This window comes from Dasypus novemcinctus, chromosome 13 (assembly GCF_030445035.2).
Source record: "Dasypus novemcinctus isolate mDasNov1 chromosome 13, mDasNov1.1.hap2, whole genome shotgun sequence".
NCBI classification, from domain to species: domain Eukaryota; kingdom Metazoa; phylum Chordata; class Mammalia; order Cingulata; family Dasypodidae; genus Dasypus; species Dasypus novemcinctus.
In genome coordinates, this window is record NC_080685.1 from 98,427,273 (window position 1) to 98,454,299 (window position 27,027).

Below are 27,027 nucleotides of genomic sequence, written 5' to 3' on the forward strand. Positions count from 1 at the left end.
AACTTAACGGGCTTTGCAGAAGTGAAACCAGGTCAAAGGTATAGGTGCTTATTAATAATAATGTATACTTCCTCGGGCTGGATCCAAGACCTTTCCCACCCGCACAAAAAACAGAAAGTAACTAAAGCTTTGCTCCAAGAAATAGTTCCCTGGCTTGGGATACCTTTATCCATAAGCAGCAACAATGGCCCAGCTCTTGTGTCAGCTGTCGTCCAAGAGCTTGCAAAATGTTAGGAATTAAGTAAAAACTCCACACAGTATATAGGCCCCAAAGCTCAGAGAAAATAAAATACATAAGTCAAACCCTCAAAACCACCCTAGCCAAGGTCTGTAAAAAATAAAAATAAAAAACTGGCCTCCCATGAGTAAATCTACTCCCATTAGCCCTTCTTAAAGTCAGACTGTACCCCTGTACCCTCAGCCTTTTCACCTTTTGAAGTTCTGTTTAAACAACCACCCCCAATTATTCAAACCTTCAAGGAAAATCTCAGGCTCCTGGGAAAAGCTGGCCAGGATTCTATCCACTAGGATAGCCCAAATACACAAAACTGTCCTGTCTTGGGATCCTATCCCATTAAGAAACATAATTTGGGTAAAAAAACAAAACAGAACAAAACAAAACAAAAAACAACTGAATTAATAACAAAAAGTAATTTTATAACCAGGAAGCTTGTTGGCAGCCAGCCTCCCTGCCAACTTGTTTTGAAAAGACTGTTTCTAGTATTACATGCCAATAGGTATTTAAAATAAAGTTATATTTGCATATAACCAAACTGAATCATTATTTTGGCAAGTTTATTTAGTGTTGATGGTAATTGTATGTTGTAAGAGGTTTGCTTGGAGACAGTTTCCAAAATCATTTTGGTAACTTACATATGTAGGATGTATAGAATGTGTTTGTATTATTATGGAAACAGAAAATAATTTTGTCCTAAGATGAAATGATTGGTTATTAAGAAAGAGTAAAATGTGGCATAAAACCTGAATGAATACAGAAAGTGTAGAAGGTTTGTAAAAAGGAATTTTTATGGTTAAAGTTAAGATTTAATGGGTCTAGCTATAAAATTTTAAAAGCTTTAGTATCAAATAGTATACTGATGCAAAGTTAAAATTTTTTTCTTTCTCTGTTATGTGACAAGGTTTCTCAAGTCATTGGTCTATTTTAGTAAAAGTTTATAAAGAGTTTTTCTCCTGAATAATCAGTATACAAGAAGGGTCTGTTTTATCAAAATAGCTTCTTGTACTTTAACTTTATCATTTCCTTGGTTTTCTAAGAAGAAAAGGACTCATCTCTTTTTAAGGAACATAATGTTCAAAGCTACTTTCTCAAAATCAGATCCTGAAAAGTGTCTTTTTATTTCAAACTATTGCAAAAGGTTTGTTCTTTACCTTTAATATAAGTTAAATGGAAAGTGTTTAAAAGTGTTATACAATTGAAAAGATTGTTTGGCCCTCTGTTAATTAGTGTGAGTAGGGGGCTCATATGAATACTTAAAGAGTGTGTAAAATTCCCGGAAATCTACCAGTGTTTCAGCATAGTGTTAGATGGAGGTACGATGTTGTTAATCATGATTGTAATTATTTAATAGTAGGTGTCACAAAAACTGAAAAAGAACCCCTCCAACCTACCTGGACGGGCCCACATCTGTTATCCTTGTAACCCCCACTGCTCTCAGAGTTTCAGGTATTGGCCCTTGGATTCATCATACTAGAGTTAAAAGGGCACACTCCAACAAGAAAGAAAACAACTGGACAACTCACCCCTTACCTGACTGTCCCTTGAAAATCCGAATTGTCCTGAGCCACCGAGAACTGCCATCACCTGACTAGATAGGCTCCTATTTCCTTTGGTTCCTATATCTCTTTGAACTGCTCAGCTTGCCGTTTGGGACTGGACTGGCAGCTACAGCTCCCAGAGACTGGAGTGTAGCTGAAAGGACACTAATCTTAATAGTGTACTGGTGTCTTGTTGAATGCTTTACTACCTTCAGTTGTTTTTCCACTTAGCGTAAGTCACGCCCCATAAAAAGTGTATAGGGGCATCAGAGGGGGGATTGTTGAGGAATAAAAAGCATAACCTTGCAAAATATCTAACAAGCCACTCTTGCCCCCACCTCTGTGGATCGGCCTGTGAGGGCATGGCCTTGCAGGAGAATATCAAATAACTCCTACCCCTGTTTCTGTAAATCAGCCTGTGAAAACATGGCCTAGTAGAAAGATATCAAATGAGTGACTTCAAAACAACACCCCTCCCCCCGCCCCCGGCTTCTGTAAATCAGCCCGCAAATTTTCAGCTGCATTCTGCCTCTGTAACCCCCCTGCTTGCAAAATTTCGCCTAGCAACACGTTAGCCAATGAACAAAAGTTATGCTGATCCCACCTGAAATCCTATATAAACCTATGAAAACTGAAAAACGGGGCTCAGAATTTGGAGATTGACTCTCCTCTGGGCCCATGCATAATAAAACTGTTCATACACCCTTCTTGAGTGCTGGTTGTGAGTTTCTATGGTTCAGAACTCCTGGCTTAGCTGTAATATTACAGAGCACTTTTACACATAGTGTGCCCTTGAGCTCACAAGGAAACATGTAAGGGGGACATTTTTCTCCCTATTTTATACAGGAGGAAACTAAGGTGTCTTGTTCCAGAAGGGGTGGTGGGCATCAAGTGAGGATTATTTAATGTGGGAATGGTCTGCAGAATACATGTTCTTTCCAGGATTCCTGGGACAGATACTTGGAATCAGGACCTCTAGGTTCTTGTCCTGGCTCTGCTCCTCACTTCAAGGTCTTGTAGTGCTCTGAGCCCTCTCCCTTCTCCTTTGAATGCTAACTGGGTGTTGGCCCTGTGGCAGCATGGACGAAGACCGCATCTTCCTCTTCCCACTAGGAAAGCAGCTGTTCTTTGCTACTACTCTGGTGGCTTAGTGGTGAAGCCATCGAGGTTGCTGATGCCTAGGTGAAAACTGCTCTGCGTCCTCACAGCTGCAGCTCTGCCACTCACTCCACTCAGGCTCTCAAGGCCTCTTCCTTCCTCTACACAAGCACAGTACTACCAACTACAGCAGAGCCCCATGGATCTCCTGGTGCAGCAGTGAGAGGCCCCTCTCTGTTCTTACATCTACCAAATGGGACAATATATGTAACATCTAACCCATTGTGTGCACTCAACAAATGTTTGTTAAATTTATGAATGAGGGAAGCAGATTTGGTTCAACTGATAGAACGTCTGCCTACCACATGGGAGACCCAGAGTTCAAAGCCAGGGCCTCCTGACCCATGTGGCGAGCCAGCCCATGTGCAGTGCTGTTGTGCACAAGGAGTGCCATGCCACACAGGGGAGCCCCTGTAGGGGCCCCACGTAGGGGAGCCCCCCATGCAAGGAATGCACTCCGCAAGGAGAGCCACTCCACGTGAAAAAAAGCGCAGCCTGCGCAGGAGTGGCACTGCACACACGGAGAGCTGATATAGCAACATGATGCTAAAAAAAGAGAGACAGATTCCCGGTGCCACTGACAATAACACAAGCAGACACAGAAGAACACACAGCAAATGGACACAGAAAGCAGAAATAGGGAGGAAGGGGAGAGAAATAAATAAAAAAGAAATCTTTAAATAAATAAATTTATAAATGAAACACTCATTCCAGTCATTTGCCAAAACAAGCAAGCAAGCAAACAAACAACTAATTAAGTGTTTTCTGTATTAATACATGAGTGGGTAACATAACAAGTCATACAATTACAGAATCTTAGAGTTGAAAGGAACCAGAGAAACCTATTCCAGCCTTCTCATTCCTCTTGATAGAATTCTATAGAGAAAGCCCTGGGAATCCCTCAGATCCAAAAAACAAAACAAAACAAAAACCATGCCCTACTTTCTCTTTGAACACCCTCTTGAATTTCCTCTTGATAGTTTTTGAAATTTGAAATTCCCAGCATGGCGGCCAGATAGCCCATCAAACCCCTATCTCATTATATTTGACCTAACACAAAATCATGCCCACCTACCTTAAACCCACCCCAATAAGGCATACAAACCCTTGTCCAATCAATAGGAATCAAGCTCACTTCCTCTTTATGTTTATAAAAATTGTTTGCCCTCCCTAGAACCCCAAAGCTATTTCCACTCTTGCAGCAGAAATTCCTTTGCTGCAGCAAAACTTTGGTGTCCTGAATAAAATGCTGTAGTCTACTAACCCTGCTCTGATTTACCTTTCAACACTCTCTACTCTTCATTGTTGTGACCAAACTGGAAAATTATTAACTTTCCCATTTGAAGGAGATATTGACAAATAAAACAGTCAACAATATTCAATAAATACAACATGCCAGGCATGGAGATAAAGAAATGAATAAGATATGCCAACGCCCGTGCTCTTGTGGTTCTTAAATACTAGTGTGGAGAAACAGACCACAAAAAGGTGAGTGAGTTTTCTATACTTGCCGTCTCCAAGTCCTCTCCTCCCTAATGAACATGCATCATTCAGGCTTTCAACCCCTCCACTCCAATGAAATGGTGCTTGTTGAGGACTCTACACATGACTTCTGTGTTGTCAAATCAGGCAGTCATTTCCCCATCCTCCTTTCTTGATCTGTCAGCAGCATTTAATTGAGCTGATCTTCCCTCCTCCTCGATACAGCTTCCTCCCCCGAGTTCCAGGAAACCACACACTCCTGCTTTCCCTCCTCACTCACTGGCTGCTCCTTCTAAATCTCTGTTGATTTCTCCTCATCTCTACAGGGTGGTGTTCCCCAAAGCTAGATCTTCAGAGCTCCAATCTACCTACTCAAGGAACCAGGGAAATGGTCTTCTCCAGTCTCGTGGTTTGAATTGCTATCTATACACTGAAGACTCCCAAATGTATCCAAATCTAGATCTCCAGCCTCCAGCTCTCCTCTGAGGTGCAGGCTCACCTGTCCTCCCACCTACACATCTTTTCCACTCAGATGTCCTCCTGGCAGCAGCTGAGTGTAGCCAGTAAAAGCACAGAGTCTGCTGTCAGACTGCCTTGTGATACATCTTGATTCTTCCACTTACATACTCTGTAATCTTAGGAAACTTATTTAATCTCTCTGTGCCTCAGTGACCTTATTTGTAAAATGGGTATATTAGTACCTATTCACAGAGTTTTGAGAAAATTGAATGAGTTGTCAGATGTAAACTATTAAGATCACCTGGCTCATTATAAGTAGTTTATTAGTGTTAGCAATTTTAAGATTCAGAACTGAACTATTGATCTTCCTGTCCCAAATGGGCTCTTCTCACAGTCTTTCTCATTGTAATAAACTCCATCCTTCCACTGACAGGTCAAAACTCTTAGAGTTACCCTCAATTCCTTCCTTTTTCTTATGCCCTATATTTAAACCAGTGACTCCAGTTGACTCTATTTCAAAATGTTACTAGGAATCTTACCCCTTCTCACCACCTCCACCATTACCACACTGGTCAGAGCCACCAGTGTTTCTTGTGGGTTATTTTCACCTCCTAGCTAGGCTCCCTATTTCCATCCTTGTGGACCAAAATCTGTTCTCAAGACAGAAGCTAGGAAGAGCCTATTAAACAAAGTCAAATCATGCCATTCTGCTCCAATCCTTCCAAAAGCCAAAGTCCTCATAATGGTTGTATTAGTCAGCCAAAGGGGTGCTGATGCAAATTACCAGAAATCTGTTGGCTTTTATAAAGGGTATTTGTTAGGGGTAGAAACCCATATTTACCAAGCCATAAAGCATAAGTTACTTCCCTCACCATGTGTTGGAGCAAGATAGCTGCTGATGTCTGCAAGTGTTCAGGCTTCCTGGGTTCTTCTCTTCCCAAGGCTTGTTTCCCTCCAGGCTCAGCTCCTCTGCTCTCTCCTCAAGACCAGCTGTAGAATATCAGGCAAACGGCTCGTCTCTCTTCCTGGGGCCTCTGCTGTGTCTGGTTGAACCTCCTCTCCTTCCTCATGTATCTGCTTCTCTATGTGTTTACTTCCTGGACTCCAGGATCAAAACTCCAACCTCCTTTCTCTGCGGCTCAATCAAAAGCCTTAATCATTATTTAATCATGTAAAAGTGAAACCTCTGAATCCAGTATAATCTAATGTGTCCAGAGGGACAGACCAGTTTACAAACATAATCCAATATCTATTTTTGGAATTCCTAAAATGCTGTGGTCTACAAGACCCTACAGCATCTGCCCCCACCTCCCACCTTTCCTCTTACTCCTTTCCCTTCACTATCTCAGCTCCAGCAGCTGAGCACATGCCTGCCTAAGAGCCTTTGCACTGGCTGCTTCCTGTGCCTGCAACTCTCCTCTCCTGGATATTCATGTGACTCACTTCCTCACCTCCTTCAGGCCTTTCCCCAGATGTCACCTTATCAGTGGTGGCTTCTCTGAGCACCCTATTAAAACAGCAAATGCCATTGCCAGCACACCCTCCTACCCTGCTTTATTTTTCTCTCAAGCACTGCTTTCTGTCATTCATTTATTTTCAGCCTGCTTCCACTAGAAAGGAGGGATGGTTCTTAAGTGCTTTGTTCACTGCTGTATCACAGTATCTTCAACAGTGTCTGGCATTTACTAGGTACTCAAATAGTTACTGAATAATTAAACGAAATAATTTCACACAGTGAGAAGACCTCTGCAAGAAAATAAAGCAGGATATGTGATAAAGAGGGACAGGGCAGCTGGGGGTGGGAATCTAAGTAATCTCAGATGACGCAGAGAGGCTTCGTGATGATAGTTACTTTTGAGTTGAGGCCTGAATGACAAGAAAGAGCCAGGAGCACATGATGCCCTGTGCTCCAGACAGAGGGCACTGATAGAGGGATACACAAGGTTGGAACACAAGCAGAAGGTTGTACGGAAACAATGAAGAGGCATAGAGGAGACAGAACCAGAGTCTGTGGGCTGGTGGTCCTTGCTCGCCTCTAGGCTGCAGGGCCTGGGTTTCTCATGGATTCAGTCGAGAGGAAGCACTGCCGGGGCATTAGAGGGGGTGAGGGCAAGGGAGAAGCCAGGGCTTTTCTTTCCTTTGTGCTTTGCCTGTGGCAGCTTCTTTTCTGTGGCTCCAGCCCCAGATGCAAAGGGTTTTCATGGTTCCCCTGCTTCCAGCTTCAGCCAGGCGACCCAGTATCCTGGATTCTCTGTCCCCGTCCCCCACCATGGCTCCCTTGTCTGTTCATTGTCTGTTTGTTTCTTCTTTAGAGGCATGGGGAACCGAACCTGGGACCTCCCATGTGGGAGGTAGGTGCCCAAATGCTTAAGCCACATCCGCTCCCTGCTTGTTTTGTTTTTGCTTACTGCTCTGCTCATTGTTTTTGCTGGTTGTCTACTCATTGCTTTTTTTCATCTATTCTTTGTTTTCTGCTCAATGTCTGCTTGTTCGTTTGTCTTCTTTAGGAGGCACTGGGAACCAAACCGGGACCTCCCATGTGGGAGGTGGGCACCCAACTGCCTGAGCCATATCCGCTCCCCCTGGATTCTAATAACACCACTTCCTACCTTCACCTGGCAAAGTGGTGGCTTCCTGCTGTTGCTAATCTCTGAGCTGCCCCAGGATTACTTCTCAGCCTCTTAGATCACCTGTGTAACCAACTCCCTGCGATAGTCATTCTATTGTAAATAACCAGGGTAGTTTCCATTGTCCTTGCAGGCAATTGATCGATTTCAAATGCTTTGGAAGAACAAATCTGGGTTCAACTAAAGAAAAGTAATCCAAGGATGCCTGGAAAAATCTGAGGCTATATGAGTGTGTTATTCAGCATCTTGGGGAGGGGAAGCTAGATCTGATCAGTAGAAATTATGGGGCGCACATAGTGACTAAAAATAAAATTTCTAACAAATAGCTGTAGAAATAGAAAGGGTTCAAACAGAGAAGCAGCACACTTCTCTGCCAGGAATGTGCACAAGGAACGTGGTGTACCGGGAAGGGGATGATACTCTGTTGGAGGGTCTGGAAGGGCCTCTTCCAACCCAGAGATCCTGTGACACAGCGTACACAGATACTATATTCTGCAATTTACACAGACTTTCATGTCCATTATATTCTTTTAGTTTCAACACAGTCCTGTCCAGCATGTTACTGGTGAGGAAACTGAGATTAAGAGGATTAGTGAACAGATCCTATTTAATTTATTCTGCACTAGAAGTCTATTCTGTTGGATAAATAAATGAACGAGCACTTGGTACAGTCACTGAGGGGAAGGGTAGCCTGGCAATTAAGAGAAGATTTTGGGCCAGGAAGCTGTGCTTGAATCCTGACTCTGCAACCTACTGTGTGACCTTGGACAAGGCAATTAAGAGCTCTGTCCTTCAGTCTTATGGGCTGCAAAATGGAGGATAATAATCGAACTTAGCTCATAGAGAAGGGGTTCTTAATCTTTTTTGTTCCATGGACTCCTTTGCCAGTCAGGTGAAAACCATGGACCCCTTACTAAGTCCACACTATACTGTTTATTTAATAAATATATCACACCCACGCCAACATGTCCCCACAAGAATATTTTTTGAAAAAAAATTTTTTAAGATTTATTTCTCCCCCTTCCTTCCATTGTCTGCTGTCTGTATCTCTTTTTGTTGCGTCATCTTGCTGCATCAGCTTTCTGCATGGACCAGCACTCCACGCGGGCCAGCCCTCCGTGTGGGCCAGCTCGCCACTCGGGCCAGCTTGCCTTCACCAGGAGGCCCTGGGTATTGGTAGACAGGAACCCAATTGCTTGAGCCACATCTTCTTCCCTGAATTTTCATTTCAAGCTCATGTACCCCTGAAATCTTTCCACAGACCCCTTGGGTCTATGGACCCCTAGTTAAGAACCCCTATCATAGAGTTATAGCAAGGATTAAATGTACCATCCAAATGTATCTACCATCCACCCACTTCTCCCCACCTCCATGGCTACCTGGCTACCCTGGTCCTGACCACCATTATCTCCCATCTGGATTATTGAAGCATTGGGTTCTCTGCGTCAGTCTAGACAGCCAGAGGGATTCAGCTGACATTTTAAGTCCTTTATTCCATCCCCTAAGATAGCTTCCTCATTCACTCAGAATAAAAGCCAGTCTTTTAAAATGCACTATGAGTGATAACTGGAAAATGTGCTTATTAGAATTTCTTCACTTAAGCAGCTCTGAAAATTCTAATACACTAATTGAACTGGTTTTCTGTTCATCTAATTTGAGAAGTTTACTCTGTGTACATAGTTCCCTGAAGGGTATTAACCAGACCTTCTCAGCTTTGCTTACAGGAATAAAATAGCTGCTCGAAGCAAAAACAGACAGAATGGTGTAAATCTGTAACTTTTCTCAGAGACAAAAAGCTTGATATCCTTGAGCAATTGGCTGAGAAAGGAGTCACAATGACCTTGCTTCGCTGGTTTATTAGCTGCTGAAACCAAGGACAAGTTAACCGTGCTTGAGACAACACAGGACTGTACCCTCCTCACAAGACCTCTGGAATCACTTGCTTTTCTTCTCCCCTACCCCTCTCCTTTGCCGATAAAAACCCTAGCTCCTTGGGGAGTTGCTGTGCTCAGTGGTTTGAGCGTCTGCTTCCCATGTACAAAGTCCAGGGTTAAAGCCCTGGTACCTCCTAAAACAAAAGCAAAACAAAACAAAATAAAAACCCTAGCTCCCATTATCACTTTGAAATGGTTTTGGAAAGATTCCCCCATTCCTTGCTTGCGCACTCGCAATAAATCACCTTCTCACTGAGAGACGCGTTTCCCCTTTGTGGTGCCTGATTAGGCAGGCCCTTCTGTTAGAAATAGCCAGGCTTAAGGTAATATGAGGTGTCACATGATCTATGCCTTCCCCTCCCCCCCTTTCCATCCTGAGCTTAGCTCCTACTCCTCCAACCCTCTTTTTTTTACTCAGTCCAGCCATCAGTCCCCTTGTTGTTCCTCCAAAAAAGCCTGGCACTCCCCTTCCTCAGCACTTAAGCATCAATCCCATTTTAGTTTGCTAAAGGCTGCCAAGGCAATTACCAGAAATGGGCTGGCCTTTACAATGGGGATGTGTTAACTAACAAGCTTTCAGTTCTGAGGCTGTGAAAGTGTCCAAATCAAGGTGTCATCAGGAGATGCTCTCTCCCCGAGCTGCAGCAGTGGCAATCAGGCACATGGCAGAGTCTGTGGTCTCTGCCTTCTCCTCTGGGCTCTGTTGCTTTCAGCTGCTGGCTGCTCCTTCTGGGGCTTTCTCTTGCCTGGGTTCCACGGATTTCAGCTGCTTTTTCTTGTGATTTTTCTCTCAGCTTCTGTGGGTTCCTTTCTCAGCTTCTAGGTCTTTTCTCTCTGTCTCTATGCCTCTCCACCTCCCCCCCCCCATTCGTCCAGTGTATAAGACTCCAGTAAGAAGATTAAGATCCACCCTGGGCCACACCCTACTGAAATAATCTAATCAAAGGCCCTTAACTGACCTAATTTAATCAAAAGGTCCCACCTGCAATAGGTTCGCACCCACGGGAATGGAATAATTTAAGAACATAATTTTCTGGGGTCCCCCAAAGCCTCAAACTACCACATCCCTTCTGCCTCAGTAGTTCTTCCCTCCTTACCGCCTATGAATTTTTACACAAATTATCTTCTCATTGGGGCCTTACTTGGTCAGTCCATTTAAAATGGCAATCCCCAACACTCCCTATCCTTATCCCTGTTTTATTTTTCTCCCTACTATTCATGGCCATTTAATATACCATTTATCTACCTTATATGTTGACTATCTGCACCATAAAACATCAACTCCATGTCGTGTGGATTTTTTTCTTGTTTAGCAACTTGTCCCCAGTGACCTGATACACGGAGGCGCTCAAAAAATCATTTCTTGAATAAATTAGTGAAGGAAGCCTTACATAAATGTTAGCTATTATTATTTAGGGACATATATGGAAGTTGTAACCTAATCTTTGCAAAAATCCCCTTAGGGGCCTGAAATTTAAACACAATCGGAAAGGAAAAAAAAACCAGCCCAAAGTGAAAGTGAATTGGTAAAGTAGGGGTTCTATTTTATAAATATACCTTCAGGGATGGTGGAATGCTGGGGCAGGCCATCTAGGTTCCTAACCTAGGAAACACGGTAACACGTGTTGCCGGACTGATCAACTTTTTCGTGCCCGGTCTGGGGGTTAGGCTCCAGCTCCCAAGTTTCCAGCCGTGGGCCCGGGCTGGGCGCGCCGGCCACGCGGCGCCGCGGGGCCAGGAGAAGCGCGGGCCCGGGCAGGGTCCAGCTCTCGCTCCCGCGCCTCGCGGCGGGGCGGGGTTCCGGGGCCTCCCGGGGCGCCCCAAGCCCTGCCCGGCGGCTCGGCATGGCGCGCCCCGCGCCCCCGCGGAGGCTGCTCGCAGCGCTGGCCCTGGTCGTGGCGCTGGCTCCCGGGGCGCCCGCCACCCAAGCCGGGCAGGCGCCGCGCCCCGCCGAGCGGGGGCCCCCGGTGCGGCTCTTCACGGAGGAGGAGCTGGCCCGCTACTGCGGGGAGGAGGTACGCGGGGGCGGCGGAGGGCCCCCTGGTGACAGAGGCGGCACGCCGGGAAGCCTCTCGCGGCGAGGGGAGGCCTCGGGGGAGGCGCGGCCCGCGGCGGGCGCCCCCTCCCGGAGCCCCGGCTCCGAGCTGGGCCCAGGCCTGCTGGGCCTCCTTCCTCCCTGCCCAGGAAGCCTCAGAAACCGCGGCGCCCTCCTTGACCTCCCCGCCAAGAAGGACACCCTCCGTGTCTTCCCCCGAGCTGCCCGCCTTGAGATGCCCTTTGCTTGGCGGTCTGCGTATGAACCCGTGAACTCGTTTGTTTTTAATGTTAGCATCAGCTGCGGGCCACCACTTCTCCCTCCTCATTGGGGGACGTGGGGATTGAGGGAGGGAGGGAGGGAAGCAGAGCTGGATCCGGGGCTCCTGATAAGACGCCTGCTCACCACGTTAGCTGGGAATCGTGCCAGCCCAAGGATGGCCCCCGCGGCTTCCCCGTAGGCCGTTGTCTTGCCCCTGTGGCTCAGGCCTCCTCAGCCCCAGGTTTAGTGACACTGTCCTTGGGGCTGAGCCTGGCTGGGTCAGCCCGGCATGGGGGCAGGGAGAGTGGGGAGATCAGAGGTTAGAGACAAGGCCCTCCTCACACCCGCACCTCAGTCAGGAGCCCAGAGGCACCCAGAAAAGCTCTCACAACCACCTCTCCACTGGGTTGGTAGGGCCCAGTCTGATGGCAGGGTTGTGTGGGACAAGATGGCGCAGGAGAGGGGCCGTGGGGTCCTGATATTAGGTGGGAAGGTGGACCAAACAGTTTTGGTGGGGACATCACAGAAAGTAATATAACATCTGAGAGTCAGCAGGAACCGATCTGCTGTTTTGGATGAGGAAACCAAGGCACACCATTGTGTAATGGCAGAGCAAGGCAGACGCCCTCTGTTCTTTCTGTTAAAACCTTCTGGCAGGGAGCAGATGTGGCTCAAGCCGCCTTCCCGCATGGGGGGTGCTGGGTTCCTCCCTGGTGCCTGCTGAAAACAAACAACAAGCGAAGGAATGAAAAAACCAACTCAGAGAAACTCACGTGACTCAGTGGTTGAGCTCCGGCTTCCCACGTGGGAGTTCCTGAGTTCAATCCCGGGTCACGTATGGGGTACCTAAAACACACACCATCTAGCTTGAGCTCCCTCACCCTGAGTTAATAGGACCTAGATGGATCAGGATGGCAAGGGAGACTCCGAAACCGAGTCCTTAGGCAGTGATGCCAGTTTGGGCATCAATTGCCAAGAGAGTTGAGTTTGGTTAGAACCATGAGTGGGTGAGAACAGAGACGGAGAGAGATGTGTTAGGGATGTGACTGGATGTTAAAGGACACCTCCTTTTAGGGGTAGAGAGAGGAACAAAGTGGTACAGAGTCAGGGAATCCATGCAGACGAGTCCACATGGCAGGCCTGAGCCTGCTCTCATTAGAAAGGCTTGCAAGTTTGGCCCTCGGCAAGCATCTGGATTTCTGGAACATTCCCACCCTTCCACACATAAGTGTGGCTCACTCTGCCTAGGCTGTGCAAACAGTGTGGCTTCTGGTCAACACCAGCCATGCTAGGCAGAGGGTGCCTACCTGAGCAGCCCCTAGTAAAAACCCTGGGTGCTGAGTCTCTAACGGGCTTCCCCGGACCGAAGCTTCAAGCACACGTTGCTGCATTTTTGTTGCTGGGGGAAGAGTGACCCTGTGTGATCCCTCCTGGGAGGAAGCAAGCAGAAGGAAGCCTCACAGGGATCCCTCCAGACTTCTAGGGAATCTCCAAATGGGGGGGTGGTGTTGGGGACCCCGGGCACGGAACCCAAGGGAAGAGAGAGTCCAAAGTGGAGAGTGCAGGGGCTGTGGGTGAGGACTAAGAAAAGACCCTTGGTTTTTTGATGTTGATGTTGTTGATACTTAACTAAGTTGGTGGAAGACTTTATATTTTGAGCAAGTAGTTTCCTGAAAATACCAGGGACCTACGCTGTAAAACGTTGAGAGGTAGCCGGGAAACTTGGAAGCAAGGAAAATGGGTGCAGACTGCTTTTTAAAGAAGTTTGGTCACTGAGGGAAGGAGCCAGGGAAACTTGACAGAAAAACAGGTTAAGGAAAGAATTGTAGGGGTGGAGCCTGGAGAGGTCATAGGTGGAGGGAGGAGCCAGAGAGGAGTGAGGAGGGGTTAGTGGAGGGAGGCAGCTGAGCGCAGGCCAGCGCTGTGCTGTGCTGGGCACCCCAGATGGCTCAGAGGGCTCTGGTCTGCGCCCATTGTTCGGGGTAGTTATTACTAGCACTCCCTTTCACGCTCAGAAGTGTCATAGTTGGTATAATCCAGTTTATGATCTACCCATTATACCTTTGGGTCATACCCGGGTTTGAATCTCTTTTCTGCTGTTTGACTTTGGGCAAATTACTAGACCTCTCAGAGTCTCTTTTTTGTTTGTTTTTTTAATCTATATCAGTCAGGTCTTTCCCAGAGAAACAGAACCAGTAGGAGATACATACATTTATATATTTGCAGATGTATTTGTTTATTGCAAGGAAGTAGCTTACATGCCTGTGAGAGCTGGCTAGGCAAGTCTGGAATCCGTAGCAGGTCATAGGGCAGGCTGGAAGCTCTCAGGCAGGAGCTGATGCTGTTGTCCAGAGGAGGAATTTCTTTCCTCCGGGAAAACTCAGTTCTGTTCTTAAGATCTTTCAGCAGGCTGGAACAGGCTCACCCAGGTTATCCAGGATAACATAAAATCAACCGATTGTAGGTGTTCACCACATCTACAAAATACCTGGACAGCAATACTTAGATCAGTGTTTGATTGAATAGCTGGGTACTGTACCCATCCACGCAGACACTTAAAACTGACCTTCACAATGGTTATGCTAAGAGTTCCTGCTCTATAAGGGTTTCGTGACGATTAAATGAGATGGTGATATACAAAGTGCTTAGCACAGACCCGGCAGAATGCTTGGCAGAATAAGCCTTAATAAATGTTAGCTGCTATTATTTTTAGTAGTGCAATATTAAAGTCACAGCCAGGAAGCAGTATAGCAGGTTCACAGTCCTTTTATGCAATTCAGAAATCCAGGAAACTCTGAAGACAAAAAGCTTTTGTGTAAGTTATTTGACAGCGAAACACCACCTGATCTGAACGCATTTGGCGACGGAAACCTTTTAGAACTGACATGAGTCCATTTATAGTTTCTGTTTTTCCCACTCAGTGTGAGTATTCACGTTCATGCTTTACTGCAGAAATACACATTTGGTTAAGGGGCACTGCCTCACAGCGCCTTAGGGGTGTTGCACACTCTATGGTATGCGCCCCAAAATACCTTTCAAAAATTGGACAAATTCTGAATTCCAAAACACATCTGGCCCCCAAGGCCTTCTGCCGCGGAATTGTGGACCCTGTGCAACACATCTTCCTGAAACACCCAGCAGTGAATGGTGTCTATTTCACTGTAGCCTTCTTAGGGAGAGCCACGGCAGACGCACCAGTGCCAGGTGTCACGTTGTGCAGTGTGGTGTGCGCGAGCCTGAACCTCCAGGCGGGGGGCACGTGGTATCTCCAGTGGACTTGAGACTAAACCCGTAAGGCCGGAGGTTCCGACTGCTGCCTTCCCTCGTGGGAGAGGCCTGTGGCAGCTTCCTCCTTTTGGGTGCTCCACAGTGTGGCCTCCTGCAGTGTTTGCACAGGAGTATGAAAACACCTATACCTGTGCTTTGGGCATAAATTTATCCTTTCGGAGTACCTGCCCCAAAATCCAGACAGACTTCACTAGTGCCTCTTTAAATGCCATTCTCCCCAGGAATTCCAGCAAAGGTTGCATAGAAGAGGTAATTTTGAGGACTTCTCATGCAGATAACACAGAGATCACAAAGTAAGCATATTGAACAAAAATGAAAATACAGTGAGAAAGATTCAAAAAAATGCATTCCAGAGGGCTTTTCTGTGGCCCTCATTTTCTTCAGCTCTGGTCCAAATGGCCCTTATACATAGAGGTATTGAGTGCACACTTTCATCTGTGGCGTTACCCTTGTCACATCACCTGTTACTCTAGCAACGGTTCCCTATTTGTCAATTTCAGGTCAAAGAGTAGTGTTCAAATTTTCAATAAGGAAGAATGTGGTGGACAGCGTGTGAGCTTTAGCATCAGGCTGGTGTGAGTCTGAATCACAGCTTCTCATTTACTAGCAGAGAAATAACCTCTGGCAGGTTATTTAAACTACAAGCCTCAGTTTCTTCAGCCACAAAATAGGTATAGTAAACCCTTTACAAGGTCATTATAAAAATTAGGTAAGTAACATATGTAAATATAAGTAAGCCTATATAAATATGTAGCACACCTAGTACAGTAGGTATTCAGTAAATGCAGATTTCCCTGCTCTCCTTTGGATTACACTTGAAGTATATTACATCGTACCTGAATTACAGGCCTGTGGTAGCCAGTGTATAGGAAACATAATCAAACAGTAATATTGCTTTGTGGCTTATGTTCACATTTAGCTTTTAGAGCTGAAAAACAGTATAAACTGCAAGCTATTCCTGAATTTGGTTGTTATTCTCTCACATATAGTATGTGTGTGTGGGACTGGGAGGTAAGCAGAGTGTACCTGCTCTGGTGCTGGCATCCAGCCTCTGTGTCAGACATTAGTGTCTTGAAAATTTTCCCTGACAGAGACAAGTCAGTGGCAGATGAATTATTTTTTTCCCCTTCCTTAGCCATGGAGGAAAAGGCTGGAAGAAGGATTGGCTTATTAAGAAAAGCAGATGCCAGGAAGAGATTAGCTTGGCAGGAGGGAGGGTGGGTGAATTCCAGGATTCTCGTCTGGTCCAAAGAGAATGTCATCTTCCACCCCCAACCTCCCAAGTGCAAAAGATACATGTCCTGATTTTTGCCATCCTCGGGGAACCTTTTTTTCTGCCTTAATTTCATTATAGGAAACCCAGTGCAGGGAGGCTCATCCCTGCTGCCCCATACCCACAGCATGATCTCTGGGTCTGGCGCCAAATGTATTTATTTAACAAGCACTTACATAGAGCTTACTCTTTCCCCTAACCACTTAAAGCATGAACTCACAGGTAGGTGCTGGTATAATCATCCCTTCGTTTCATTTTCAGGTGAGGAACGAGGCACAGGGAGGTTAAGTAATTTAAGTAACTTGCCCAAAGTCACACAGCTGGGCCGTGGTCCCTCTGCCCTGTACAAGGAAAGTGACCCGCACAGAGCCTGCCCCTCCATCGCTCCAGGCAGTGACTTGTTCAGGGATGCATTGGTTCATTCTAAGAAGAAGATACCAGAGTAGGGGCATGACCCGAAATGTAGTTTCGTTTCTAGCGTTTCATCACGATGACCCTGGACCCTGAGCTTGCCCAAGGCACCTCTGGGTTTCAGGGTAGTTCTTGGTAAATGGAATCTGTGCTCATTCCAAGCTCCTGCCACGTGGGCACTCTCCCGGCTCTTCTTGGAATCAGTATAAATGAGAGTCTTAGTTTCCAAGGGCTGCTGCTGTAACAAAGCACCACAGACTAGTTCAACAAACAACAGAAACGTATTCCCTCCTGGTTCTGGAGGGTAAAACCCAGGTGTCAGCAGGGCCACGCTGCCTCTTAGAGGGGAGGAGGCGTTCCCTGCCTGTCCCTGGCTTCTGGTGGGTGGCCAGTGGCCTGTGGCATTCTTTGGCTTGTGGCAGCATAACTTGGTCTCTGCCTCTATCACATGGCCATCTCGCTCCCTTTCTGTGTGTCCAGATTTCCTCTCCTTTTAAGGTCACCAGTCATATTGGGAAAAGGGCCCACCCTAATTCAGTCTGGCCTCATCTTCACTAATAATACCCCCCCAAATTGTATTTACAAATAAATTTACATTCACAGAACTGGGGGGTTAGGATGCGAACTTGTCTTTCTGGGGAACACAATTCAGTCCTTAACAGTGGGGGACAGGATGACGTTTTCTGTCTTCCTAGAAGTTAACATTAGTGAAGAGCAGGACTGTACCTCGTCCAAAAGGATTGTTGTGGACAGAGATAGATAATTATAGACAGCAAAGGTTCTTGGATAAAGGCAGGTCAAACCACCCTCTCTAACTATGTGGTGGAATGTTGCCCTGCGAACTTTTTCTGCTATAATGTATGGGAAGAAATGTGTTTTGCAACCCAACCCAGTACACAACACACAACACTAGAACGAAAGTTTCACAAATCAGTGCATAGTTCCAATATGTGTGATACACTCTGGTACTTTCTATTTTCTAGCCTATTTTATATTTTTTTTTTCCATTTAACTTAAAAAAATCTGTTCATAAATTAGCAAATTGACTTCACGACCCACTAATAGGCTGCCAGCCAATTGTAATGAGAAAAACACAGTCCTAGACCATTGGAGGCAGATTATTTCTGCAGGAAATAAACATCAGCAGCGTCCTGCTTTTCCACTGGCTGGACCCAGAGTTCCTGCCTGCATCAGGCACCGGGTCTCCCTCTTTGCCCTGCCCTTTGGCAATCCCTTCTCATGGTACCTAGCATGACAATCTCCAGTGGCCACGCGCAGGAGGAACCCAGTGGTAAGGCAAGATAAGGCCTCCAGCCCCATTTATGCAGGGAGAGCTCCCCCCCCCCCCATTTCTTTCTATCCAGGTACTTCTGACCCACTCCCTGTATGTCTTTCCTGGTGGTCCTGGGTCTTTTGGATGACCCAGAAGACTCTCACCCTGTCCTGGCCTCAGGCAAAGGCACTCTCCTCTTGCTAAGAGAAGGACAGGGCAAGGGAGTAGACAAAACCTTGGAACCAGGTTCTAGAACTCTCCCTCTGCTTCACCCTATGACCCTGGGCCAGTCGCCTAATGTCCCCAAGCCAGAAATGAAGATATCAGATCAATGACCTTCCAGGCCCCTTCCCATTTTAACCATCTTCCCATCTGTCACTTGGGAATTTAATTTTTTTATGTATATATATATATGTTTTTAGAAGTCAGATCTTTTTCCAGTTGGTTATCTGATTCCTCTTTGGTTTTCTAGCTTTCAAAACTCAGAGGATAGTAAGAGAAACTAACATTTCCCTAAGCTGCTAAGTACTTTATATCTCTTGCTTTGATTGATCTTCTCAGCAGCCCATGGAGTGGCTACCTTTATTATGCTCCTATTATGGAGGAGGAAACTGAGGCACAGAGAGGTTAAGGAATTTGCTCGAGGCAACACAGCTCCTAAGGGGTGGCACAGACCCAGACCTGTCTGACTTCAAATCTTGGCAAGGACCACAGCACCATGTGGTCCCCTTTGGTCTCTTGCCCTCTTGCTGCTTGGTATGCCCTGCTGTCATCAGAAATGTTAACATGACGGATCCATTTATATATATTCCACTCTAAACACAAAAGAGCTCACCCTCCTGGTGGACGGTGGACGGGGTGTGACAGGGTGTTGGGAGACACCAGGGTGTGAAGCTGGTGCCGAGCTGTCTTTATCACATCCCTCTGTAGACTTTTATCTTTCTGAGTCTTTGCATTTAGGCTCTTGGGCTCCCACCTACCTTCTGCCTTCTCAGTGTCTATTTCCTGGGCCTGGAAATCTCTGCCTTCCGGCCCTGCTGTCAGGAATATCCATCTCCACCTGCTCAGGTCTCACCCACAGGGCGCCTTCCCCATAGCTCGCCTGGTGTTCCGCTGATAAGGCCACCCAGGTGAGAGCCTGCGCAAAGCTCGCATACCGCATACGGGTGATGCCTCCAAAGACACGAGCAGGTCCCTTCAACCCCTCTGACCATACCTTCAGGGTAGAGTTGAATGGAGAGACAAGTAGTTAACTGCTGAAGAAATGGAGAGTGTTATCAGTGATCAGCTCGCTGGATAAGGGATCAAAGGTTAGGAGCAAGTAATTGCAGTGAGGGAAAGGCAGAAGGCAGTCTGCTGGCTGGTGAAACCATGCCTTTTAAAATAACCCTTATCAGGCAAAGAGGAGCTGAGATGGACAAGCCTCGGCCAAGTCCACGGAAGTTCTGGGAGCTAACGTCAGGACCAGTCAGGCGCTAACAGTAATTAGCCTTACTGCGTTCCTATTACGCGTCTGCCAGGTGCTCACATAACACCATTTCATTAGGCATTCCTGTAAGGGAGGTCAGAGTCGTCCCCATTTAAGGGTCAGAGAAACCAAGGCCAGAGAAGTTATTTGACAGCAGGATCCGCTGCCTTGGGCAAGTTGCTTGACTTCTCTGAGCCTCAGTTTCCCTAGCTGTTAAATGTCATGAAGGCCTTGACCATAAGCTCCACGAGGTCACGAACCCTAAGACCTAAGAGAGGAAGAGCCTGGGATACTGCAGGCGCAGCAGCAGCCCCTTCCCTACCCTGGTCTGGGAACTGCCTGGATGGAATCGCTGGTGCTGGGCATCCTAGAACTGCGCCGGGCACCCAGCCTGTGTCTGTGTCCATCTCTCTAGTTTCCTACTAGAAGCTGGGTTTTTTTTGTTGTTGTTGTTGGGGGGAAGGATTCTAAGGTAACATTCTGTAGCTACTAATATAGCAAAACTAAAGTGTAAGACCCATTTTTTTTTAGTGGAACTATGGGGAAACTGCATTGTTTGCATATTCCTAGTATTATACATTATTTAATCTTTTTGCAAGACAAACTGGTGAAATTGAAATATAAGAAGTGATTAAGTTTTTCATACACTTTGACCCTGAAATTCCGTGTATTGAATTAATGGAAATAATGCACCAAATCAGAAAGTAATTTATAGAAAAATATTCATAATGTTGCCATTTACCATTGTATTGGTCAGCCAAAGAGGTACTGATGCAAAATACCAGAAACTGGTTGGCTTTTATAAAGGGTATTTATTTGGGGTAGGAGCTTGCAGATGCCAGGCCATAAAGTATAATTTACTTCCCTCCCCAAAGTCTATTTTCACGTGTTGGAGCAAGATGGCTGCCGACGTCTGCGAGGGTTCAGGCTTCCTGGGTTCCTCCCTTCCTCAGGTTTCTTTTTCCTGGGCTTAGGGTTTCTCTCTTCTTGGGGCTTGCCTCTCTTTCCTCTGTGAGCTTACTCTCCAGGGCTCCAGCTTAAGGATTCAGCATCAAACTCCAACATCAAAATTCCAACATTAAAGCCCCCCAACTCTGTCCTTTGCCATGCCTTTTATCTGCCAGTCCCCACCCACCAAGGGGTGGGGACTCGAAGCCCTAATGATGTGGCCCAATCGAAGCCCTAATCATAACTCAATTATGCCCAGGTACAGATCAGTTTGCAAGCATAATCCAGTATCTATTTTTTGGAATTCATAACCATATCAAACTGCTACATTGGTTCTAAGGACTGGAAACAACCCAAATAAGATTAGACGACTGCTTAAGCAGGTTTTCGGCATTATTCATGTAGATGGCGTTCCATGTAGTGATTTTAAGTGACAGCCATTTTGGTTATTTTGATATATGGAAACGTTTATGTGGATTCCGTATTCTTGGCACTTTTGGGGTCACTGGTGGACATTTCTGAACGTGTACAGAGCGGTGTAGCATTTGCATCTCTGGATTTGCCAGTTCTAGCTGAGGCCATTCCCAGCTGATACCAAAGGTGGTGAAACTCTGCCTCCTCCTGCCCTCACACTGTAAACTGTTTAAATGTTGTCTCAAATATTCTGAAGGCAATGATACTGTTTCTAAGTGGGGACAGTCTCCAAAAGGCTAGTGCAACAAGAACTTCCTCATCAGTGTATGTGGATTTAAGAAGGAAGCAAGAGATACAAAATGTCTCTAAATAGAAACTCACATAAACAAGGTTGTATGTTGATCTGGGATATGATTGACCCAATACTGTGACCTTCAGCTGGCAGGAACCTAATCCTAACCCTAGGGGCTACCATTCAGTATTGGCTAATTCAGTGTTTGCTGAGCACGTAAAAAACTACCAGTTGTGGCTCAACTGATAGAGCGTCCGCCTACCATACGGAAGGTCCAGGGTTCAATGCCCAGGGCCTCCTGACCCGTGTGGTGAGCTGGCCCATGTGCAGTGCTGCTGCGTGCAAGGAGTGCCGTGCCATTCAGGGGTGCCGCCCACATGGGGGGCCCCTCGTGCAAGGAGAGCTGTTCCACATGAAAAAAAAGTGCAGCCTGCCCAGGAGTGGCACCACATACACAGAGAGCTGATGCAGCAAGATGACACAGCAACAACAAAAAAGCAATACAGTTTCCAGGTGCCGCATGACAAGAATAAGTGGACACAGAAGAACACAGCAAATGGACACAGAGAGCAGACATGGCGGGATGGAGGGAGGGAGGGCGGGGGAAGGGGAGAGAAATAAATAGAAGAAATCTTTAAAAAAAAAAACAAAACACCGGAATAGTGAGAATCGACTGTGGTTATTTACACTTTTTACACCCATGTGGATACATTAATGAAGATGAATGGAAATAGGACTGATTTAAATAATAATTTATCATTTATTTAATATACTTTTGAATTCTTATCTTTGTAAAGTCACTTCACTTCCTGTTTTTGTTTTAAAGGAGGGGATTGCCATGTGCTTGTCATGATTCTTTATAAGTTTTTCAAGTTTTTGTGAGCCCACATGACATTGCCCGGGTAGGTGGTAGGTGATGAGTTCACAGAGGTCTGGGCTGTGTGGAAAGCTGCTTCCTAACTTTGCCCACTGCTCTTTGCACAGCTCATGATAACAAAAGAGTTTTCCAGCTTGCACCAGGAGAGCTGGGCTCTGTGCCTCCTCTTCACAGCTTCTCCCCTGCTTTCTAGGAGGATCAGCCCATCTACATGGCCGTGAAGGGAGTGGTGTTTGATGTCACTTCTGGAAAGGGTAAGTGGCTTGGCTTTTTTATTTTTTATTTTGGGGAACTCAGAAGCCAGAAGTGGGGCTGGAGGGATGAGGACAGGGAGGGGGCATTGGCAATGTCCTTTTCCTTCCATCTTAAATGACCAGGTTGAGTTAACAATCTTTGTCAGTGTTTTACTTCAACATTCTTTTTTCTAATAACACCACACTTCTACTCACAAGCCTTCTATGGCTCCTCATTGCCTATAGGATTAAATTCAAACTTCTTTACTAAAGTTGAAGCTATGAGAGAAATGTTACTTAGCAAAGAGAAAAATCACAGAATATTGTAGCATTGTGATGTCATTTATTGCTTTCCCTTAGTGTAATGACAAATGATTTTACAGAGGCAAATGTTCTCATGGTTCGTCTTTTATTTGATACCATATTTGGCTGAATGGAAATAGACTCACTTCCACCGAAATTTTAGAAGAGCAAGCATTTTCTGGTGGTTTGCACTCAATATTTTTAAGGGACTATTTTCATCCTGTATTTTCTAAACATCAGCTCTCATGCAGCATCTGTAAATTGTTTCCTCTTCTGCACTAGTGGCATCCACCCTGGATGGGGGTAGTTCCTGGATCTGCGTCTTCACTGCCCTCCCTCCTCCAGCCTAGAGTCTTTTCAGGGTTCCCTGGGCGCTGGAGGCCCGTGATTGCAGGCTCTGGGCTCTGCCTGCCCAGCCCCATTCACGTCCTCGCCATTTCTCCCACTAGAGTTTTATGGAAGAGGAGCCCCCTACAATGCCTTGACCGGGAAGGACTCCACCAGAGGGGTGGCCAAGATGTCCCTGCATCCTGCAGACCTCACCCACGACACTGTGAGCCCGATCGCGAGCCTTCGCCAAAATGACCCACCCCTTGGCCTCCGCCATCTTTACTCGGGGCCGTAGCAAAGCTACCCGACTAGCCTGTTTCCACTCGGTCTGCTCAGTGTGGTAGCCAGGGTTTCCTTGAAATAGCTGTCTTATGCCACTCCCATGCAGAAACCTTCCATGGCTCCCCATTGCCTACAGAGTCAAGTCCAAATGCTTAGCAACTAGTGATCCCCCTCGGCGATCTTCACAGTTTGGCTCCCACCTGCTTTGGCAGCTGGATCCTCCTTACAGTCCGTTCCTCCCCCCACCAGCTCCCACCTCCACCAGCTGATGGTCTCTGAGATCCCCCCTTGCCCCCCCATTCCTGGTGACTCATGTTTCTGTGAAAGAAACGAGAGCATCAAGGGCAGCCACTTCAGGGTCCAGGTAATCCCTGCAGAAAGGCTGGCGTGCACGCCAATGTGCTCAGTGCCACCAGGCAGAGATGAAGCAGACTCTCGGGCTACACCGCTAAAGAAAGGGAGAAAGGGAGAAAGCGTGTCTGCTTACACGGGAGGGGTGGGTGAATCAGGAAGGAGGAGGTGGGCGCAGGCTGCAGCAGAGCACCCCAGGGGGGGTGTCCCTCGAGGGTCTGTAATGCCCCATCAGCTGACCAGCAGAAAGTGGTGAAGCCACTGCTCCCCCCCCCCCCCCCCGCCCCCAGGAGTTGCTTTTAAAAGTCAAGTCAGTGGTTTTGTGGATGTATTTTCTTTCTCTTGCATCGGGGTAGGGGGCAAGGCAGGGGTGGAGAGAGGCCAGTGCCAACCCCAGTCACTCACTCCCCATGTCTCACGGGCTTTTCTCCCAAGACGGGCCTCACGGCCGACGAGCTCCAGTCCCTGGATGATGTCTTCACCAAAGTGTACAAGGCCAAGTATCCCATCGTCGGCTACACGGCCCGGAGAATTCTTAACGAGGACGGCAGCCCCAACCTGGACTTCAAGCCTGAAGACCAGCCCCATTTTGACATAAAGGACGAATTCTAAGGTGCCACCTGCAGGGTCGGGGTCTTGGACGGTGGGGCAGGGAGACACTCAGGTGCTAAATCTTCTCTGGGGACCTGAATAAAACAGCCGGTGAACCTGGAACAGTGAACGTGTTTTTATTCTCCTTGGTCAAGTCGTCTGTCTACTGGGTACCCCTGCCCCCGTACCAGCCTGGGGGGTAATCATCACCAAATGGGGACGCTCCCGAATGCTAGCATTGGTTATCTGGGTGACGGAATTAGGAGCGGCCTTTATTTTTTTAATATAGATTTTCTAATGTGACCATGTTTGTTTTATAAGGATGAAAATAAACTTCCCATGTTAACAAAAGGAGAATCCTTCTGCACACGCCTGCTCCTTGGGTCCCATCGGCACTGTTTCTAAGTGGGCAGGCTTGCCCCGCCATCGTCCTGCTTTCTGTGTCCCCTGTCCCCCATGTCAGCAGTGAGGGACTGCGGGATTTGGTAGAAATGGTCGAGAGAGATTAGATGGAGGAGGGAGAACGGGAGAGGCAGGGAGAGAGGGTTTGGCTCTGTACAGCAACCAGGAGGCGGCTGTGACCGGCTTCAGCCTCAGCTGCCCCTGAGGAGTGGGGGGCGGGCTGCAGTCCTGGGTGTGTGGACCCCCAGAGGCCATCCTTCAAGGATGGTGACCACGTGCCTTCGCCTGGATCGAGGCCACAATTTCCAGAAGAAATCCCTTTTGTCTAGTCCCTTCCCTACCTCCTTTCTTTCATTCCTCCTTAGAAAAAGTCGCTGTCACCTAAGGCAGTAGCTCATGTGCTGTCAGCTTGGTTGCCATAACTGGGGGGGATGTTATTGGCATCTAAAGAGGAGATGCCAGGGTTGCTGCTAAACACTCGGCCGTGCACAGAGCAGCCCCCACAATAAGGAATTACCTGGCCCAAAATGCCAGTAGTGCTGAGATTTAAAACCCTGCCTTACGTTGATCCTGGAAGTTTTTTAATAGAGATGAATTTCTTTGACTTAATGCTTTCTTATTAAAATAAATAGCAAGTACACTAGAGAGAATTTTTGCAGGGAGTAGGGTGATAGTTTAACATGCCGATTACTGGTCCCATCTCCAGGACTTAGGAGTCAGCATGTCTAGAACGTGGCCAGGGAGCTGCATTTTTAATAAACTCCCCAGGAGAGCAGGTCACAGATGGGCCCTGCATGCACTTTGGAAAACGTCACCTTATCCATTAATAGTCACACCCCAGGGAGAACCGATCTCAAATTCTTTCTGAGGTCTAGTTTTTTTTAGGACCACAGGAAGGCAGCAAAATGGAGCTGGGCAGCTGGATCAGTAAAAGGGCAGAGATGGGATACTTAACAAAAGCTTTCCAATATCGCACTGCATGGTCTGTGCACACGCTTATAGACAATACATTCATAAAGCATCTGACTACATATAATATCGCCATCTTACTGTCTATAGACGTAATATTTACATCTGGGCGTGACTTTAGCTGTCCTCCTACCCCTCTTTTTTTTTTTTTTTTTTTAACAGATGAGGAAACTGAGGCCCACAATGGAGAAGTAATGTTTTTCAATGTCCCACAGGTTGTTAGTGTCAGAGCCACAACCTGCTCCATGTTTACACAGTCCTTCTGCAGAGAAACTTCCAGGCCATTCAACAGACAGGATGCAGAAGCACTTAGGACCTGCCTAACTTACACCCACTTGCACAGACACACACAGAGGCGAGAGCGGCAGGCTTAGTGCATGACTGTGCATCCACTTCAGCCAACCTGCCCTCTCCTGAGCTCCCAGACCTGGGCTATATCAAATTTGTTTATTTTTGCATCATCCAACACCCAGCGTTTAATATATGTCAATTAGAAAAATGATCTTTTGATTATAAAAAAGGTATAGTATGATCCCAATGAGATTAGATATGAATGTTTGCAAAGAAAAAATGACAGAATATGTTTGAAATGTTATTGGTTGTTATCTCTGGGTGGTGAGATTATATGTGTTGGTATATATGGATGCATTTAAGTTTTTCTGCACGTTCTTGATTTTCTACAACGAACCAGTAATAGTTCTGTAATTAGATTTGTATGTTACTACTTTTTTTTTTAATTAGAGAAGTTGTGGATTTACAGAACAATCATGCATAAAATACAGGATTCTCATATATCACCTTATTAACACCTTGCATTGGTGTGGAACATTGAGTACAATTGATGATAGTACATTCTTATGACTGTACTATTAACTCTTGTCCATGGTTTAACTTAGGCTTCACTGTTGGTGTACTGAAGTTCCATGGATTTAAATTTTTTTTTTATTGTTACATATATATAACCTAACATTTCCTCCTTTTAACCACATTCAAGTATACATTTCAGTGCTGTTAATGACATTCACAATGTTGTGTTACCATCATCCCCATTCTTTACCAAAAAATTTCCGTGGTTCCAAATAACCCTGTATTTTAAGCCTGAACTTCCCATTCCTTATACCTACCCCTAGGAACCTATAGTCTAGATTCTGCCTCTATGAGGTGCTTATTCTAATTATTTCAAATCAGTGAGATAATACAGTATTTGTACTTTTGTGTTTAGCTTATTTAACGCAACATGATGTCTTCAAGGTTCATTCATGTTTTCACACATATCAGAACTTCATTTCTTTTTACGGCTGAGTAATTTTCCCTTGTGTATATATACCACCTTTTGTTTATCCATTCCTCGGTGGATGGCAATTGGGTTGCCTCCATCTTTTGACAACTGTGAATAATATAATATCACTATGAACATTGTTGTCCAAATATCTGTTTGAGCCCCTGCTTTCAGTTATTTTGGATATATGCTAGGATTGCTGGGTCATATGATAATTCTATACTTAACTCTCTGAGAAAATGTCAAATTGTTTTTCACAGCAGCGGAACTATTTTACATCGCCACCAACAATGAACGAGTGTTCCTATTGC

At 46.3% G+C, this 27,027-nt stretch overlaps 2 protein-coding genes across 2 annotated transcripts in view; one reads left to right on the plus strand and one right to left on the minus strand.

Annotated features, from left to right (window-relative positions):
- The window catches only part of PACC1 (proton activated chloride channel 1), a 109,440-nt gene extending 103,141 nt beyond the window's left edge, over window positions 1–6,299 (minus strand). Inside the window, exon 1 of the mRNA XM_023585358.2 lies at window positions 5,748–6,299. Within this exon, the coding sequence (XP_023441126.1) occupies window positions 5,748–5,750 (3 nt within the window). The 5' untranslated portion in view covers window positions 5,751–6,299. The remainder of the gene's footprint in view (window positions 1–5,747) is intronic.
- Window positions 6,300–11,250: 4,951 nt separating this feature from the next.
- NENF (neudesin neurotrophic factor) lies at window positions 11,251–24,189 on the plus strand. The gene is made up of 4 exons (XM_058275176.2): window positions 11,251–11,451; window positions 22,170–22,230; window positions 22,962–23,065; window positions 23,911–24,189. Exons 1-4 carry the CDS (start codon window positions 11,281–11,283, stop codon window positions 24,085–24,087), a joined length of 513 nt encoding a protein of 170 aa, XP_058131159.1. The 5' UTR covers window positions 11,251–11,280; the 3' UTR covers window positions 24,088–24,189.
- Window positions 24,190–27,027: the final 2,838 nt, after the last annotated feature.

Bases quoted from the DNA above. Each gene is read 5' to 3' on its own strand.
- NENF (XM_058275176.2), top strand. From the start codon at position 11,281: ATGGCGCGCCCCGCGCCCCCGCGGAGGCTGCTCGCAGCGCTGGCCCTG. The intron at 11,452-22,169 runs GTACGCGGGGGC...CCTGCTTTCTAG, and splicing joins CCCGCTACTGCGGGGAGGAG to GAGGATCAGCCCATCTACAT. The intron at 23,066-23,910 runs GTGAGCCCGATC...TTTTCTCCCAAG, and splicing joins CAGACCTCACCCACGACACT to ACGGGCCTCACGGCCGACGA.